At 43.0% G+C, this 12734-nt stretch overlaps 3 protein-coding genes across 4 annotated transcripts; 2 read left to right on the top strand and 1 right to left on the bottom strand.

The window, feature by feature from the left end:
* Positions 1-1459: 1459 nt before the first annotated feature.
* Positions 1460-6128, bottom strand: rnf170 (ring finger protein 170). 2 transcript variants are annotated; one of them, XM_070850516.1, is made up of 7 exons: positions 5942-6128; positions 4548-4711; positions 4146-4221; positions 3666-3780; positions 3366-3439; positions 2965-3096; positions 1460-2809 (listed from the first exon to the last, which is right to left on the bottom strand). In XM_070850516.1, the coding sequence occupies exons 2-7, from the start codon at positions 4685-4687 to the stop codon at positions 2540-2542; spliced, it is 807 nt and encodes a 268-aa protein (XP_070706617.1). In that variant the 5' UTR covers positions 4688-4711; positions 5942-6128; the 3' UTR covers positions 1460-2539. The 2 variants fall into 2 exon arrangements, with proteins under 2 accessions (XP_070706617.1, XP_070706616.1); XM_070850515.1 differs by having other exon boundaries at positions 5946-6128.
* Positions 6129-6236: 108 nt separating this feature from the next.
* gpn3 (GPN-loop GTPase 3) lies at positions 6237-9065 on the top strand. The gene is made up of 8 exons (XM_070850840.1): positions 6237-6405; positions 6549-6657; positions 7100-7267; positions 7510-7634; positions 7718-7833; positions 8299-8395; positions 8481-8609; positions 8732-9065. Exons 1-8 carry the CDS (start codon positions 6358-6360, stop codon positions 8795-8797), a joined length of 858 nt encoding a protein of 285 aa, XP_070706941.1. The 5' UTR covers positions 6237-6357; the 3' UTR covers positions 8798-9065.
* A 113-nt stretch (positions 9066-9178) lies between these two features.
* On the top strand, positions 9179-12731 carry arpc3 (actin related protein 2/3 complex, subunit 3). The gene is made up of 7 exons (XM_070850841.1): positions 9179-9293; positions 9683-9782; positions 10258-10334; positions 10697-10765; positions 10974-11100; positions 12149-12243; positions 12456-12731. The coding sequence occupies exons 1-7, from the start codon at positions 9288-9290 to the stop codon at positions 12516-12518; spliced, it is 537 nt and encodes a 178-aa protein (XP_070706942.1). The 5' UTR covers positions 9179-9287; the 3' UTR covers positions 12519-12731.
* Positions 12732-12734: the final 3 nt, after the last annotated feature.

Below are 12734 nucleotides of genomic sequence, written 5' to 3'. Positions count from 1 at the left end.
GACAAGTATCCTGACTGACATTTTGTCACGGAACAAATTAGAGAAGACGATTCTTTTATTTTCCATAGCCTCAGTCCCTTTGGAGGATTTTTCAGTTAAAAATCCTTCATCTCAAGGAGGGCAGAGGGAGTAAGTGGCAGACTGCATTACTGACAGATTGACAGACAATGTAAATGACATGTAGGCGTTAGCTTGTATGAGCAGAGAGAAGTATAAACCTGACATCATATTACACTTTTACATGGTTCATATGTTGATGTGCATGTGAGAATTCACTGGGGTCATGATTTCAAAATGCTGAAATTACATTTTTGGAAATTTTGATGCAGGCTGCACCAAAGTACTGACTCTTCCAGCGTCTTGAGTATTTTCCCACCGAGGTAACCCTTTCACCAAACCAGTTCTCAGCTGCACAACACACGTCAAAAGAAAAAGGGTGGAGGTTGCTCAAACAGCCCAGAGACAAGCCGGAGGAGAGGCGAACCTGTCAAGACAGTGTCGTCATGTGCCACACCTTAAAACGAGGTATTCCAGGAGGAGCTGATGGTGTCTATTTGGTCTCTTAAGCAGGCAAACTGAATGAATTTTACAGTTGGCTGGATCTGTCACATGAGCTTCAGCCCCCCCCCTCACTTTTACTATTCATGACCAGCAGGACCATTGCTCGCTCAGCAAATAGAGCGTCAAGAAAGCAAATGGCCTGGATACAGTTACCACTCTGAAGCAGCCATTTTGGGCCCGAGGGTCAGGACCCCTCATGGACTCACAGGAACTTCAGGAACTAGCAGGAACAGAAACTAGAATTACTGGTTCCACGTCTGTCCAGATCCAAGATTAGTGCCACCAATTCAGTATCAACCAAACGTGAAATATCACAGTCCTCTGTTCCTGGATTATGACACTGAAAAGTGTTTTTACAGAAAAATGATGATGCCTCTTTGACCTTTGGGGTATAAAATGTCATCACTTCATTATTTTACACATTTGCGGAATGTGTTGTTGAAATTAGTGTATGAACTTTTGGGTTATGGCCAAAAATGTGTTTTGTGAGCTCTGAGCACCAAAATCCGATGAGTCCAAGTGGACATTTGGGCCAAATTTGAAGGCTTTCCTGAGATATCAAGTTCACATGGATGGGGCAGACAGGAGCACAACCAGAACACGTAATGTCCCCGGCCACAGCTGTCACCAGCACAGAGGCATAAAACTATCTTTTTCTACAAGCAGAAGATATTATTTAGTCTTCATAACTGACTCTAACGCTCTAATAATAATAATAATAATAATAATAATAATGTTTGGCCTCTCCACTGAGTTGGAATATCTTTGACTGGACTGTCAACAAGCGATGGTTCATTTAAAGATTCACAAGAAAGAAATAATTGAAATAGAGAACCAAATAAGTATATTCCCTTTTCAAAATACTTGACAAACATGAACTGAATCACATACTGTACATGTTAACTTCATTTTCATCTTAAAATATTATCTTTTAATCAAACAGACTCTGATTTTAACAAATGAACTGAAGAATGTGAAATGCTTTGAGGTGTGCGTGGAGCTCTTCACCCACTGACTCTCAGCCTGATTACCACTGTTATCTTTAGTGGATAATTTAACATTCATAGCCGGGGCCACTTTACATTCAACATGAACTATAACCACTCTTTACACCATTGGTTTGGCTTCTTTTTATGACCAAGGGATTCCTTTTATTTCTTCAATCAAACTCTGCCAGTGGAGGAGCTAATATTGCGACAGTCAGGTTTGTCCTGTCAGTTCACATGGATGCATGGAGAAAGGCTGAGATTTGTACAAAAAGTGGTAAAATTATTCATTATTTTCACACAAGCAAGAAAAGCAGTGTTTTTCCAAGTCATTGTGAATCTGCATAGTCACACGTTACTTAAGTGCATCAGTTTAACTGACCAAACAGGCTGCGATAGTCGCGCTGACGTGGTTGCGGTAACACCCGTATCTGCCGGTCCACAATCCAGATGCAGCCAACCAACTTGGAGATGCATATTATCAAGTCACTGCCAGCGATGCAGAACATTCAAAAATCACATCATATTACATTTTTGTCTCCATTAGGATGATATGCACATTAACCAAACACTTTTGGCAATGCAGTCATAGAATTGGCTGGTAGTATTGGCAGTCATTCAGTTAGGGGTGCCCCTCAAGTACCTGGATAAACCAGAAAGACTTCCCTGGCTTACACAGAGTCTGATTCACAGCAGATATTTACAACAAAGCCATCCTAATGCTGCGTTGTTGAACGCTGACTTCACTCAACCTCTGAGCCATTAATGGTGAATTTTATTTACAGAGTCAACATTCAGAGCTCAGTCTTTTGCTAACTATTCTCCAGTGATGAAGTAACACTGCAGGCCTCAAAGTAAACCTCTCTGAGAGAACCAGATTACAGATCTGTCCTTTGAGCATTAACCAGTCTTTACATGTCCACCTCAGACGTTGTGTTCATTCTTCCCAAGCCTGATGCGAGCAAGCCGAGACCTCTTTAACGAGTGAGCGCCTAGCCATTCAGTCTCTGAGTAACCACCTCTCTGTACATGATAGAGATGTACACAAAGAGAAGAAGGATTACAAAGAAATCGTCCATGAATCCCAGGAGGCCGAAAAGTGCCTCTGGGAGGATGTCGAGCGGCGAGGCCAGGTAGGTGAGCGCACCAACTAGGCAGAGAAGGATTCGAATCCTGAACATCCAGAAGAGGCCGCCCACAGAAAACATCTCCCTAAAGGCATGACGAAGCAGGGTGGGCACATCGCGCAGCCTGTCCATGTACTGAGGACGCAGAGGAGAGAGAAAATACATTTAGAGAAAGTCTGTTTGAAAGTCTGCTCATTTGCATACTTTTATTTTATTTTACGAACACATTCTACATAGTTTGGAGGGAAATTGAAAAGGAAAGTCTTTCCTCTCCTCTGTGGTAAACTCACAGATCTTGGCTGGCCTGAGAACCTGCGGTTGTAATCGTTAATGTCTCTTAATATGAGCAGAGGTTCGGCCTCGCCATCCTGGACCTGCTGTGGTGTGGCGTGCTCATGAAATAGTGGGAAGAGCAACGTTACCTGGGCAAGAGGAAAAAAAAATAAATCAATACATGGAAATACTGATGCCAAAAAGCACAATACATACACTATAACTTTGACAATAACTAATATGAAAACAATCAGACTGAAACTTATATTATAGATATTTCAGACCTAGAAACAAACATTAGTATATGTCTTGATAAATAAGAATTTGTGGAAGCAAGCAGTAACAATAGCTAGGGAAAAGGGAGATGACAAAAGCTCAGGTTAACTATTCTACAGCCAACATTTATTTCAAGTCTTACCATTTGTCTGCAGATGGGGCAGTTAATAGCACCCAGCCAGGTGCCATACCTCCAGTACGCTATAATACAGGAGCCTATGCAGGAAGAAGACAGACACTTTACAACATCAGCACAGCGTAAGTACCAATAAAAGAACTCATAACTCACACAGAATCTGGCTAAGAGAACATATTCAAGAAGTCACAGTGGACAATTTGCTGACTAAAAGGGTAAATATGTCTCCAGCAGTAACAAGAACCTTAACGCAACGCTGTGGTTTTTGCTTATCGTATATTAACAGAGTCTGTACAACAGTCTTACCACAGAAAAGGTGTCCACAGTTGGTTTCCACCGGCAGAACAGCCTGCATCAAACACACAGGACAGGACATGTCTGTGTAATACTGCTGCCGGGCCTCCGTCTGAGAATTTTCATCCTGACAGAAAGACATCAAATACAGACAAATCAAAACATATATAATACAAAACATATATAAGTGATCAGACCAGATCTGATCACTGAAACATGAAAATTAGACAAATACATGAAAGATGAGACCAGTCTTGATTGATGATACCAGCAAAATACATTGATTGAGTCAAAGTTTGTCTCTGTTGATGTCATGTACAGGGCACTGGTTGTGCTGAAGTGGCATTGCTTACAACAATCCTATATCTAATTCTGCATTTGTTTTTTTAAAAAAAAGAAAGAACAAGAGATTTGATGTATTTTTGTAGTTTGTATATCATCTGTGTCAACCATCTTTGACCAGAATAACTACGGTTGTATTTGCTTGTGTACCTGCTCTGTTTGGAGCTGTTGTCGGACAGCTCGCACATGCTCCTGATTCTCAGGATGAATGTTCTGCTCCTCTTCTCTGCAAGGTGAAAAAGCAGACATCTGGCATCATAATATTCCTCAACTGAAACGTTTGAGCACAATGGGACGTAAATCTATGCAAACTGACGAGGTGGGTTTAGCTTAGCGTGAGGCTGAGCTGCCAGTGAAGCTCTGGCGTTAAGTGGAATATATTTACTGAACACATGATCCCAGACTAGGTAACCAGAATTGTACTTCACACATTTTACTGAAAAAATACTTGTTTTCAAAAATAGCTCTACAAAAAGTTTAAACAATTTTGTCTGAATAATCCAAAGTTTGTGATGCTACGTCACACACACATATCCTAAATTCGCTGCTTACCTGCAGAGCAGAGTTAGGAGGCCTGCAAGGAAGGTGACGCTGAGCACCACAACAAATAAGACCTGGTTGCTGACACCCTCAATGAGTGTGTCCTCATCTTGGATCAGGTAGTCCAAGTCCCCACATTGACTGTCATCCATCACCCACACTCATAGCCTACAGCACTGGAGGAAGAAGAGAAAGAAAAGAGGTTAACATTTCACTGGACACTGTTCAGTTTAACTTCTCCATAGAAAGTGTAAAAGACCAGAAAACTTTGTACATTACAGCACTAACGTATCATCATGTTTATTATTGTCATTGGTAGTAATTATTCTGTGAATATCAGCTGCTTTACATAATCCATATAAGAGCCGAATATTAAAACGTAAACTTTAAGGCACCAGAGCCCAGTTTAATAACCTGAATCACCCTGCACCTGAGGTCACTGTCAAATCTAATCTAACGCTTAAAACTACCAAATACTTCCACCAAGTTACAGCTTGATGTGACCACTGAACCCAAATAATGAGGCCAAACAGAAACACTGGGGCTTAATATGAATGAATAATCTTAATTAGAAGTGCCACCACTTTCCCCCACAGTGACTGAAGTTAGAACTACACATGTCCTCAGTGAGAGCAAAGAGAAGCTGTCATTTCTTCCTTATTGCAGTGTTGTACAGTCTTTTTACACCTACCTCCACTGTTTATACTGTTGTTATGAGTACTTATATTGTTCTGTTCTTATTCTTATTGTTGTAGTTTATTTCAAATTTTCTTACTGTACATAGAGAGACAAGTTTCACCAGAGTCAAATTCCTTGTTTGCTTGTACAAACTTGGCCAATAAAGTTGATTGTGGCTCTGATTAGCGTTAGCACGTCCAGCTAACTAGCTAGCATTGTAGCATTGTGTCAGTCCAGTCTGACACCAAGCTCACAAACTATCCAGGAAGTCGCTCTTCTGGTTGACTTTGCTGTCATTAGCAGCTAACTAACCTGTACTGACAGGTTAGCTGTTAGCTCCAGTTATCCCAGGTAGCTGCTCCCCGCACAGCTAGCTAAGTGTAGCGGTGGGGTAGAGTAGCTTTGACCCGCTGCTAATGTACTGTAATAATACACTGAGTGGTTGTAATTCATCTGTGAATACTGCTGAGGTCCAGTCCTTTACTCCTGTGAAGCTGCCACACCGCTTGGACAGCAGCCACAAATCTTAAATACCAACAGACGACATACGGCTCGTCCTGTGAATCCGAGCTAACACCTCAGCCTGTAGCTAATATCATAAACACAGCTAAACCTTTACCTGAGTAGGTGAGGTGGTTAAAGGCTCACAGTGCACAGACCCACCAGGGCGTAATCTAACTACTACATTGCAGCCATAGATCGCAGTGCAATACGAGACGTGACCTCACCCACCAACAAGAACTCCATCTTCCTCTGAATGTTTCACTCATCAGCTCCATTCACTTCGTCTGAAGTGTCAACACACCTCCTGCAGCGTCACATTTTACAGTCCGCTCACCAGCGGCAGCATCGTTACTTCATTAAATGTTTGCGCATGTTGGTGTCGCTCATTGAGTGTGTTGCTTCCGCTTCTTCCTCCTCCTCTTCTTCTTCTGTTCCTTTTTTTCTGCTTCGTTTCCTTCTTCTTCTTCTTCGTCTTACATTCTGAACAGCAGGAGGCAGCAGCGGGCTTTACAGCGGGCGTCAATGAATGACACGAAGAAGAAGAAGAAGTGTTTTGGCATCAGTTTAAACAATATATCTGGTTACAGCCAGAGAATAAAGGGACGTAGCTTTACCAGAACATCTTTTCTTATGAAGCAACATGCCTCGTTATGCTCAGCTAGTGATGGGCCCGGCGGGCAGCGGTAAGGTAAGTAATAAACGCTGAAGTGCCTTGTTATGCTAGTCGGCTAACACGCTATGCTAACACATGAGGCTATCCTCCACACTGACCAAGTTGTGTCTGCCTTGTTGTTTGTTTGTTTGTGGTTGGGTTTTTCTTTTCCATTGCAGAGCACCTACTGCTCCACCATGGTGCAGCATTCAGGGACCCTGAACCGCTCAGTTCAGGTGGTCAACCTGGACCCAGCAGCTGAGCACTTTGACTACCCTGTCATGGCAGGTGAGTACAGTTAGTCCACAGAAGTGATGATTAACTCACATTTAACCATAAGAACACATAAAATAAAGCCCAGAGCAGAGGGAGGGTCTGGGAAGAAGAGTACAGTATGTGAGGTAAGTATCTGCTAACATTAACACATGTTATTTCATACTTATATGCAGATCAGAAAGTGGTTTTGGTCCAATTTAAAATCCGCACAAGTACTAAGATGTGGTTTGTTTTTAATGGATAAAACATCACAAATGAATACTGGGTATGTGCTTATTTAATGGTGTTTACTGTAGTGTGTCAATGGAAAAAGCGACTCCCTCTGCACATACAGAGATGTACACTGTTAGTGAGAGAAATGTTCTGCATGACATGCTAATATTATTATTTGCTATTTCACAACAGTACGCGTCATTTTGCTCTACAAGTCAGCCTTATTTTTTTGTGTCTTCAGACATCCGTGAGCTCATCCAGGTAGACGATGTGATGGAGGACCCATCTCTCAGATTTGGCCCAAACGGAGGCCTGGTTTTCTGCATGGAGTACTTTGCCAACAACTTTGACTGGCTGGAGGAATATCTGGGCCACGTAGAGGATGACTACATACTGTTCGACTGCCCAGGTAAACCTCTGGGGAGGTGCAAGACGGATTCATCCACTTCTGCTCCACACATCTGTGTTTTCATTACTCTAGGAGTAATTTAATGTAAATTAAAAACATTCAGGCACTTCATGCTCATTGAGCCACGTGGCTTTAGTAACACTGAGATGACATTTATCATTAATTCATCATTTATTTACATCAGCACAATAGATGTCCCATGTTTTCACAGCACAGTTTTGACAAATGATGTGCTTTTGCAGGTCAGATTGAGCTTTACACACACCTCCCTGTGATGAGGCAGCTGGTGGAGCAGCTTCAGCAGTGGGAGTTTCGGGTGTGTGGGGTCTTTCTGGTAGACTCCCAGTTCATGGTGGAGTCTTTTAAGGTAACAGACGATCTCTCTTCACCAGTTTATTGGTGTCTGAACACTTTTTATATCTGCACATCTTCCCTCTTCTCTAACTGCAGTTCATCTCAGGAGTCATGGCTGCCCTGAGTGCCATGGTGTCCTTAGAGATCCCTCAAGTAAACATCATGACAAAAATGGACCTGCTCAGTCCCAAAGCCAAGAAGGAAATTGAAAAGTAAGTTTCACACGAGCACAGTACAACAGTGTTATATTAATGTTGGTACTGAGATCAAAATAAAGGAAGGGTTAGTGTGACTGAATGCTGAAGATCAAATGTAATGTGTAGTGTTTTAAGTTCTCTCATGAAACTCAGCTATTTTCTAACCCTGGTATGGTAAAATTACTGTTTTTGTCAGTGGAGTCTGGTGGCTTTTTATAACGGCTGTTTCCGGTTGAACCGAAAGGAACTTCCAGGTCTCTCTCTGTAGGGATCCTTTCCACAATGCTGTCACACACTCAGAATAATAATAGAACAATCTGATCCTCTCGGTGGCCAATCATTTAAAACCCAAAACAAGTGATTATAGGGCCCAGGTTTAGAAATACCAGAGTTGTCTTTGAATTCTTAAAAAGGCTTAAAATTAAATGGGTTTATCTTTAGGAAGCAGCGTTTACTATGTTTTGCTTTGTTTGCCCCCAGGTACCTGGACCCAGACATGTACTCAATGATGGAGGATAACTCTGATACCATCAGAAGCAGAAAGTTCAAGAAGCTGACAAAAGCCATCTGTGGTCTGGTACGTGAAGCCCTTCATTTGATACTACATTTACTTTGAGATTGGATTCTTTTAACTCTCTCTCTCTCTCTCTCTGTGAGTCCAGATTGATGACTACAGTATGGTGAGATTCCTGCCGTTTGACCGCACAGATGAGGAGGGTATCAACATAGTGCTGCAACACATTGATTTCTCTATCCAGTACGGAGAGGACCTGGAGTTCAAGGAGCCAAAGGTGAAGCAACCAAAACAAAATATCACCGATCAATATGATGTAAAGTAATTCCAATGCATTTGGCCACTATTGTTATAATACTATTAATTTATTTGTTATTTCTATGCTCACTATTTCTACAGGAGGTCGACGAAGAGCCCGCTGACCTTAATTACGACAAGATGTTTCAGGACAAGGCGGACAGCTGAGGAGAGGCCAAGCACTGCAGAGAAAAAAAGAGACTCTCCAGAGTTACTGTGACAACCCAAGATCGGCTATATCAAGTCCAGATGGAGGAATGTGACTGCAAGGACACTGAGAAAGGGACGTGTGTGTGGGGAGATCATGAATATCTTGTGTCGTGTGTGTGTGTTCAGAGTGTTTTTGTTTTTGCGTGCAGTTTTAACGACCAAGTGATTTCAACGCGTTCAGCTGTCATTACTTCAGGACTGTGTTGCGCTTCAAAGGGTTGCTGTTAAATACTTTTATTAATGCTATATTTTTAATAAAACATTGCACAAACATGCAGCTCTTCCTGCCTGTGTGTGAAGTGTGTCAGCGCCCCCGTGTGGCCGCCACGCTGCATAACAAGCGGCCACTTCCTGTATAGCTGAAGGGTGGGACAGACGGAAGCAGGCTCCTACTACAGGCTACTCTCTTTCTCCCGCTGAGCAGTTGGACTGATATCTATCACTCAACATGCCGGTGAGTAAAACCTGCCCGATTATTGACCAGCAGGAGCGAATATTTTGCGGTTAAGAGCGAAAAAACTGCGCGGAAACTCACGCTGGGCGACGCACGGGCCTCCCCGCTAGCGCTAGCATAGTTAGCTAGCGTTAGCTGCGTTAGCATCTGCTCGCAATTTAGTGAGTTTAGACGTGTCGGAGACCATAATTAATCTGTCGTAGCTTTTCTTCACATCCTCATTAGTTGTCTGTCAGTTAAATGTGTTGTGTGGGATCGTGATAGCGGAGCTGTCACAACAGAGGAGACGCTAGCCGAGCTGTCACTGATGCTTATCCGGCACAAATGTACGCTATGGAGGAGTTAAATGTCTGTGACAGCAACTTTCTCTCCCTCTTCTCGTTATTAAGGCGTATCACTCAAGCCTGATGATCCCCGAGACCAGGCTGGTGGGGAACATGGCTTTGCTCCCCCTCAAAACCCAGTTCAAGGGACCGGCCAGAGGAGACGGTGAGGCTGCTGCAGACACAGAAACACTCTTCAGTTCTGTCCTCTGCAGGACTCAGACCTTGTTGTGACACGCTGCTCAGTTCCTGATCTAAGTTTCAGCTTCACTTCCATATAAGGCCTGAAGAGTGCACCCTTAACTTCTTCTTTAAAGTCTTCTGTACATTCAGTTTTCAGTCTGTGGAGCTGTGAAGTGAGTGTCCCTGTCAGGTTTTGTAGAAAGTATTGTGGATATCATCTGCAGATTTGATCCAGGATCTGTTGTGGGGTCATGGTTTGATATGTTTTTTTTTTTTTGTCAGAATATGCCACATCTCAAGTTATTTACAAACTGGAGATTATAATTCAGTTATATTCCACACAAGCAGGCTGTGTCGCACAAATCAAACACAGGACTTTACTCTAAACTCTCTATAAAAAAAAAAGATGTGCAGTGACTCTCTAAACCGTGTACTTACTGACACCTTGTTTATTTCAGGCATCGAGTCAGACATCATCGACGAGGCTATCTACTACTTCAAGGCCAATGTTTTCTTTAAAAACTATGAAATCAAGGTAAGAAATGTCCAGTATTGATTACCTGCCTTTACCTCCCTTTTCAGGTGACCACATAGACATTTGTGAGCATAAAAGACCCAAATCTAACAAAATAAGAAACCCAAAGAAGATATTTGAGTGAAAGAAAAGTATGCACCTCGCTCTGTTTTCTCTTCCCCATCTCCGCCTCTCTCCCCTCCTCCCACATGCCTCAGCTTGCTTCCTCCCGTCCCCTCAGCCGTGCATAGTTGCCTGAGATTTTAAACTATGCAGCCTTATAGTGTTCAGGCCTGGCCAGAACTATTAACTGTACTAGTTAGATGAACAAAACACATCCAGGAATGTCACCTGCTAATTTCTGTGTGTGTTGTTTCTTTCAGAATGAGGCGGACAGGACGCTCATCTACGTCACACTGTACATTTCTGAATGCCTAAAGAGGCTACAGAAGGTAACTGCATGCACTGGCTCTGTGCAAACCCTCATCTATAATTATTATTATTATGTAAAGGCTTGTGCTCAAGTGAGGTTTCCCAACCGTGAATGTGAACTCACACACGGGAGGAGGAAGAATTAGCGGCTTGAATGCCCGACCAAAAGGGTGCTAGTAAAACGAGTGGCGTCACCATTTGCATCGTTGTGTGTGTTGCTTCTTGCAGTGCAGCTCCAGGGGTCAGGGAGAGAAGGAGATGTACACTCTCGGCATCACTAACTTTCCCATTCCTGGCGAACCGGGCTTCCCTCTCAACGCCATGTATGTTAAACCTGCAAACAAGCAGGAGGAAGGTAAGAGCCAGCACCACAAACTAAATACCACAATGTGAAGTAAATCAGTTAGTTAAAAAATAAAAAGTTAGTGTTGCCCAGTTGGACTCGTCGCCACATAGCAGTGACTCATCCAGGCTTATTTAATGGTGTTTCACTGGCCTGTACTCTGAATGAGCGCCAGTTTCCTTGTACCCTTCTCATGTTCCATCTAATTCCCAGAATGAAGTCATATCAAGCCCAAAATAGCAATGCTGACCAGAGACCCGTCAGTTTTAAGGAACTGAGGCTGGATGTGCTGTTTCATGCTGCCTTGTTCTTCGCACTGTTGTTGATGAAACTCAGTGGAAGTGGGTCTGGATGTTGAATCATCCCTTCTTGCCACTGACAGGCTCAGATTGTTATTCAACATCACAGGAAGGATCCCTTCAGAGATAGACCTGGAAGATTGTTCAACCAGTAACAGACCTTCTACGACACTATTCAAACCCACCAGACTCCATTGACAAAAGCAGTCGTTTTACCACGCAGAACAAAGGGGTTGCTGGTCTACTGCTGCCTCTATTAGTTTGTTTATGTTACACAAATATTGAGTTGGATCTGAACTGACCATTTAAAACAAACCATGTAAAGTCTCACAGTAACACAAACTAACTGCCCAAGATGGTGGTAGACTCTCCTGTAAAATTACTGTTTTTGTGAATGGAGTCTGGTAATTTTGAACTGGTCTGTCTCTGTAGGGATCCTTTCCATAATGCTGTCAGAAACTCAGAATAAAACAAGCACTTTTAGTGGGCCCACTGTGATTTGGCACTATTGCCCTTAAGGATTACATTACAGCCACTGAAGCTCATCTGTCTCCTGTTCTTGGGTGCCGGCAGAAGTGACCTAATGAACCGATTCCTAAACTACTTGCCCGTCATTTCAAACTTTAAATATGCCCCAGGTTTAAAAAGACTAGTTATTCTTCAAGCAGTGCCCAAGGTCCCCTTCCCCAGGTATGCTATGGTGTGACTTCCCCCACAGTGATAGTGCATGTTAAACAGTGATGCTCTGCTACCTTTTCCAGAGACGATGAGGGCGTACCTCCAGCAGATCCGCCAGGAGACCGGCTTGAGGCTATGTGACCGTGTGTTTGACCCGCAGACAGACAAGCCAAGCAAGGTGAGTCCCACACGTCTGCCAGTTAACACCACCACAGCTTTATATGCACTTATAGAATCAGCAATTGTGATGTAAGACGAGGCTTTGCAGCTCAGAAAATTGATCCATAGCTGTTTTTCAAGGCTCTCCATCCAGATTTGGATGCTCAGTTTGTTTAAATCTTGCAGCAGGAGCTTCAGACACGTTTGTCACCAGAGCTTTGTTTCTTTCAGTGGTGGGTGTGCTTTGTCAAGAGGCAGTTCATGAACAAAAGCCTGTCAGCGCCCGGACAGTGAACAACTCAGGACCCACAGTTTCTATTCTACACCTGCAGGATGGATGGATGGTTGGATGTTTCTCTGGGTGGGGCGGGAGGGGAGGGGTCTGCTTTTGTGTTGCTGAGATGATTTTATACTCTTTAAGTTTAGAGATATGTCTTCACTTGTCTGGATGTTGATCATATTGAGCTGGTGCTTAATTCAATAAAGCAATCATGAGGACTGGTACAATGT

Source organism: Pempheris klunzingeri, chromosome 19 (genome assembly GCF_042242105.1).
Source record: "Pempheris klunzingeri isolate RE-2024b chromosome 19, fPemKlu1.hap1, whole genome shotgun sequence".
In the NCBI taxonomy this organism is placed as follows: domain Eukaryota; kingdom Metazoa; phylum Chordata; class Actinopteri; order Acropomatiformes; family Pempheridae; genus Pempheris; species Pempheris klunzingeri.
This window is presented reverse-complemented; position numbering and strand designations above follow the sequence as displayed.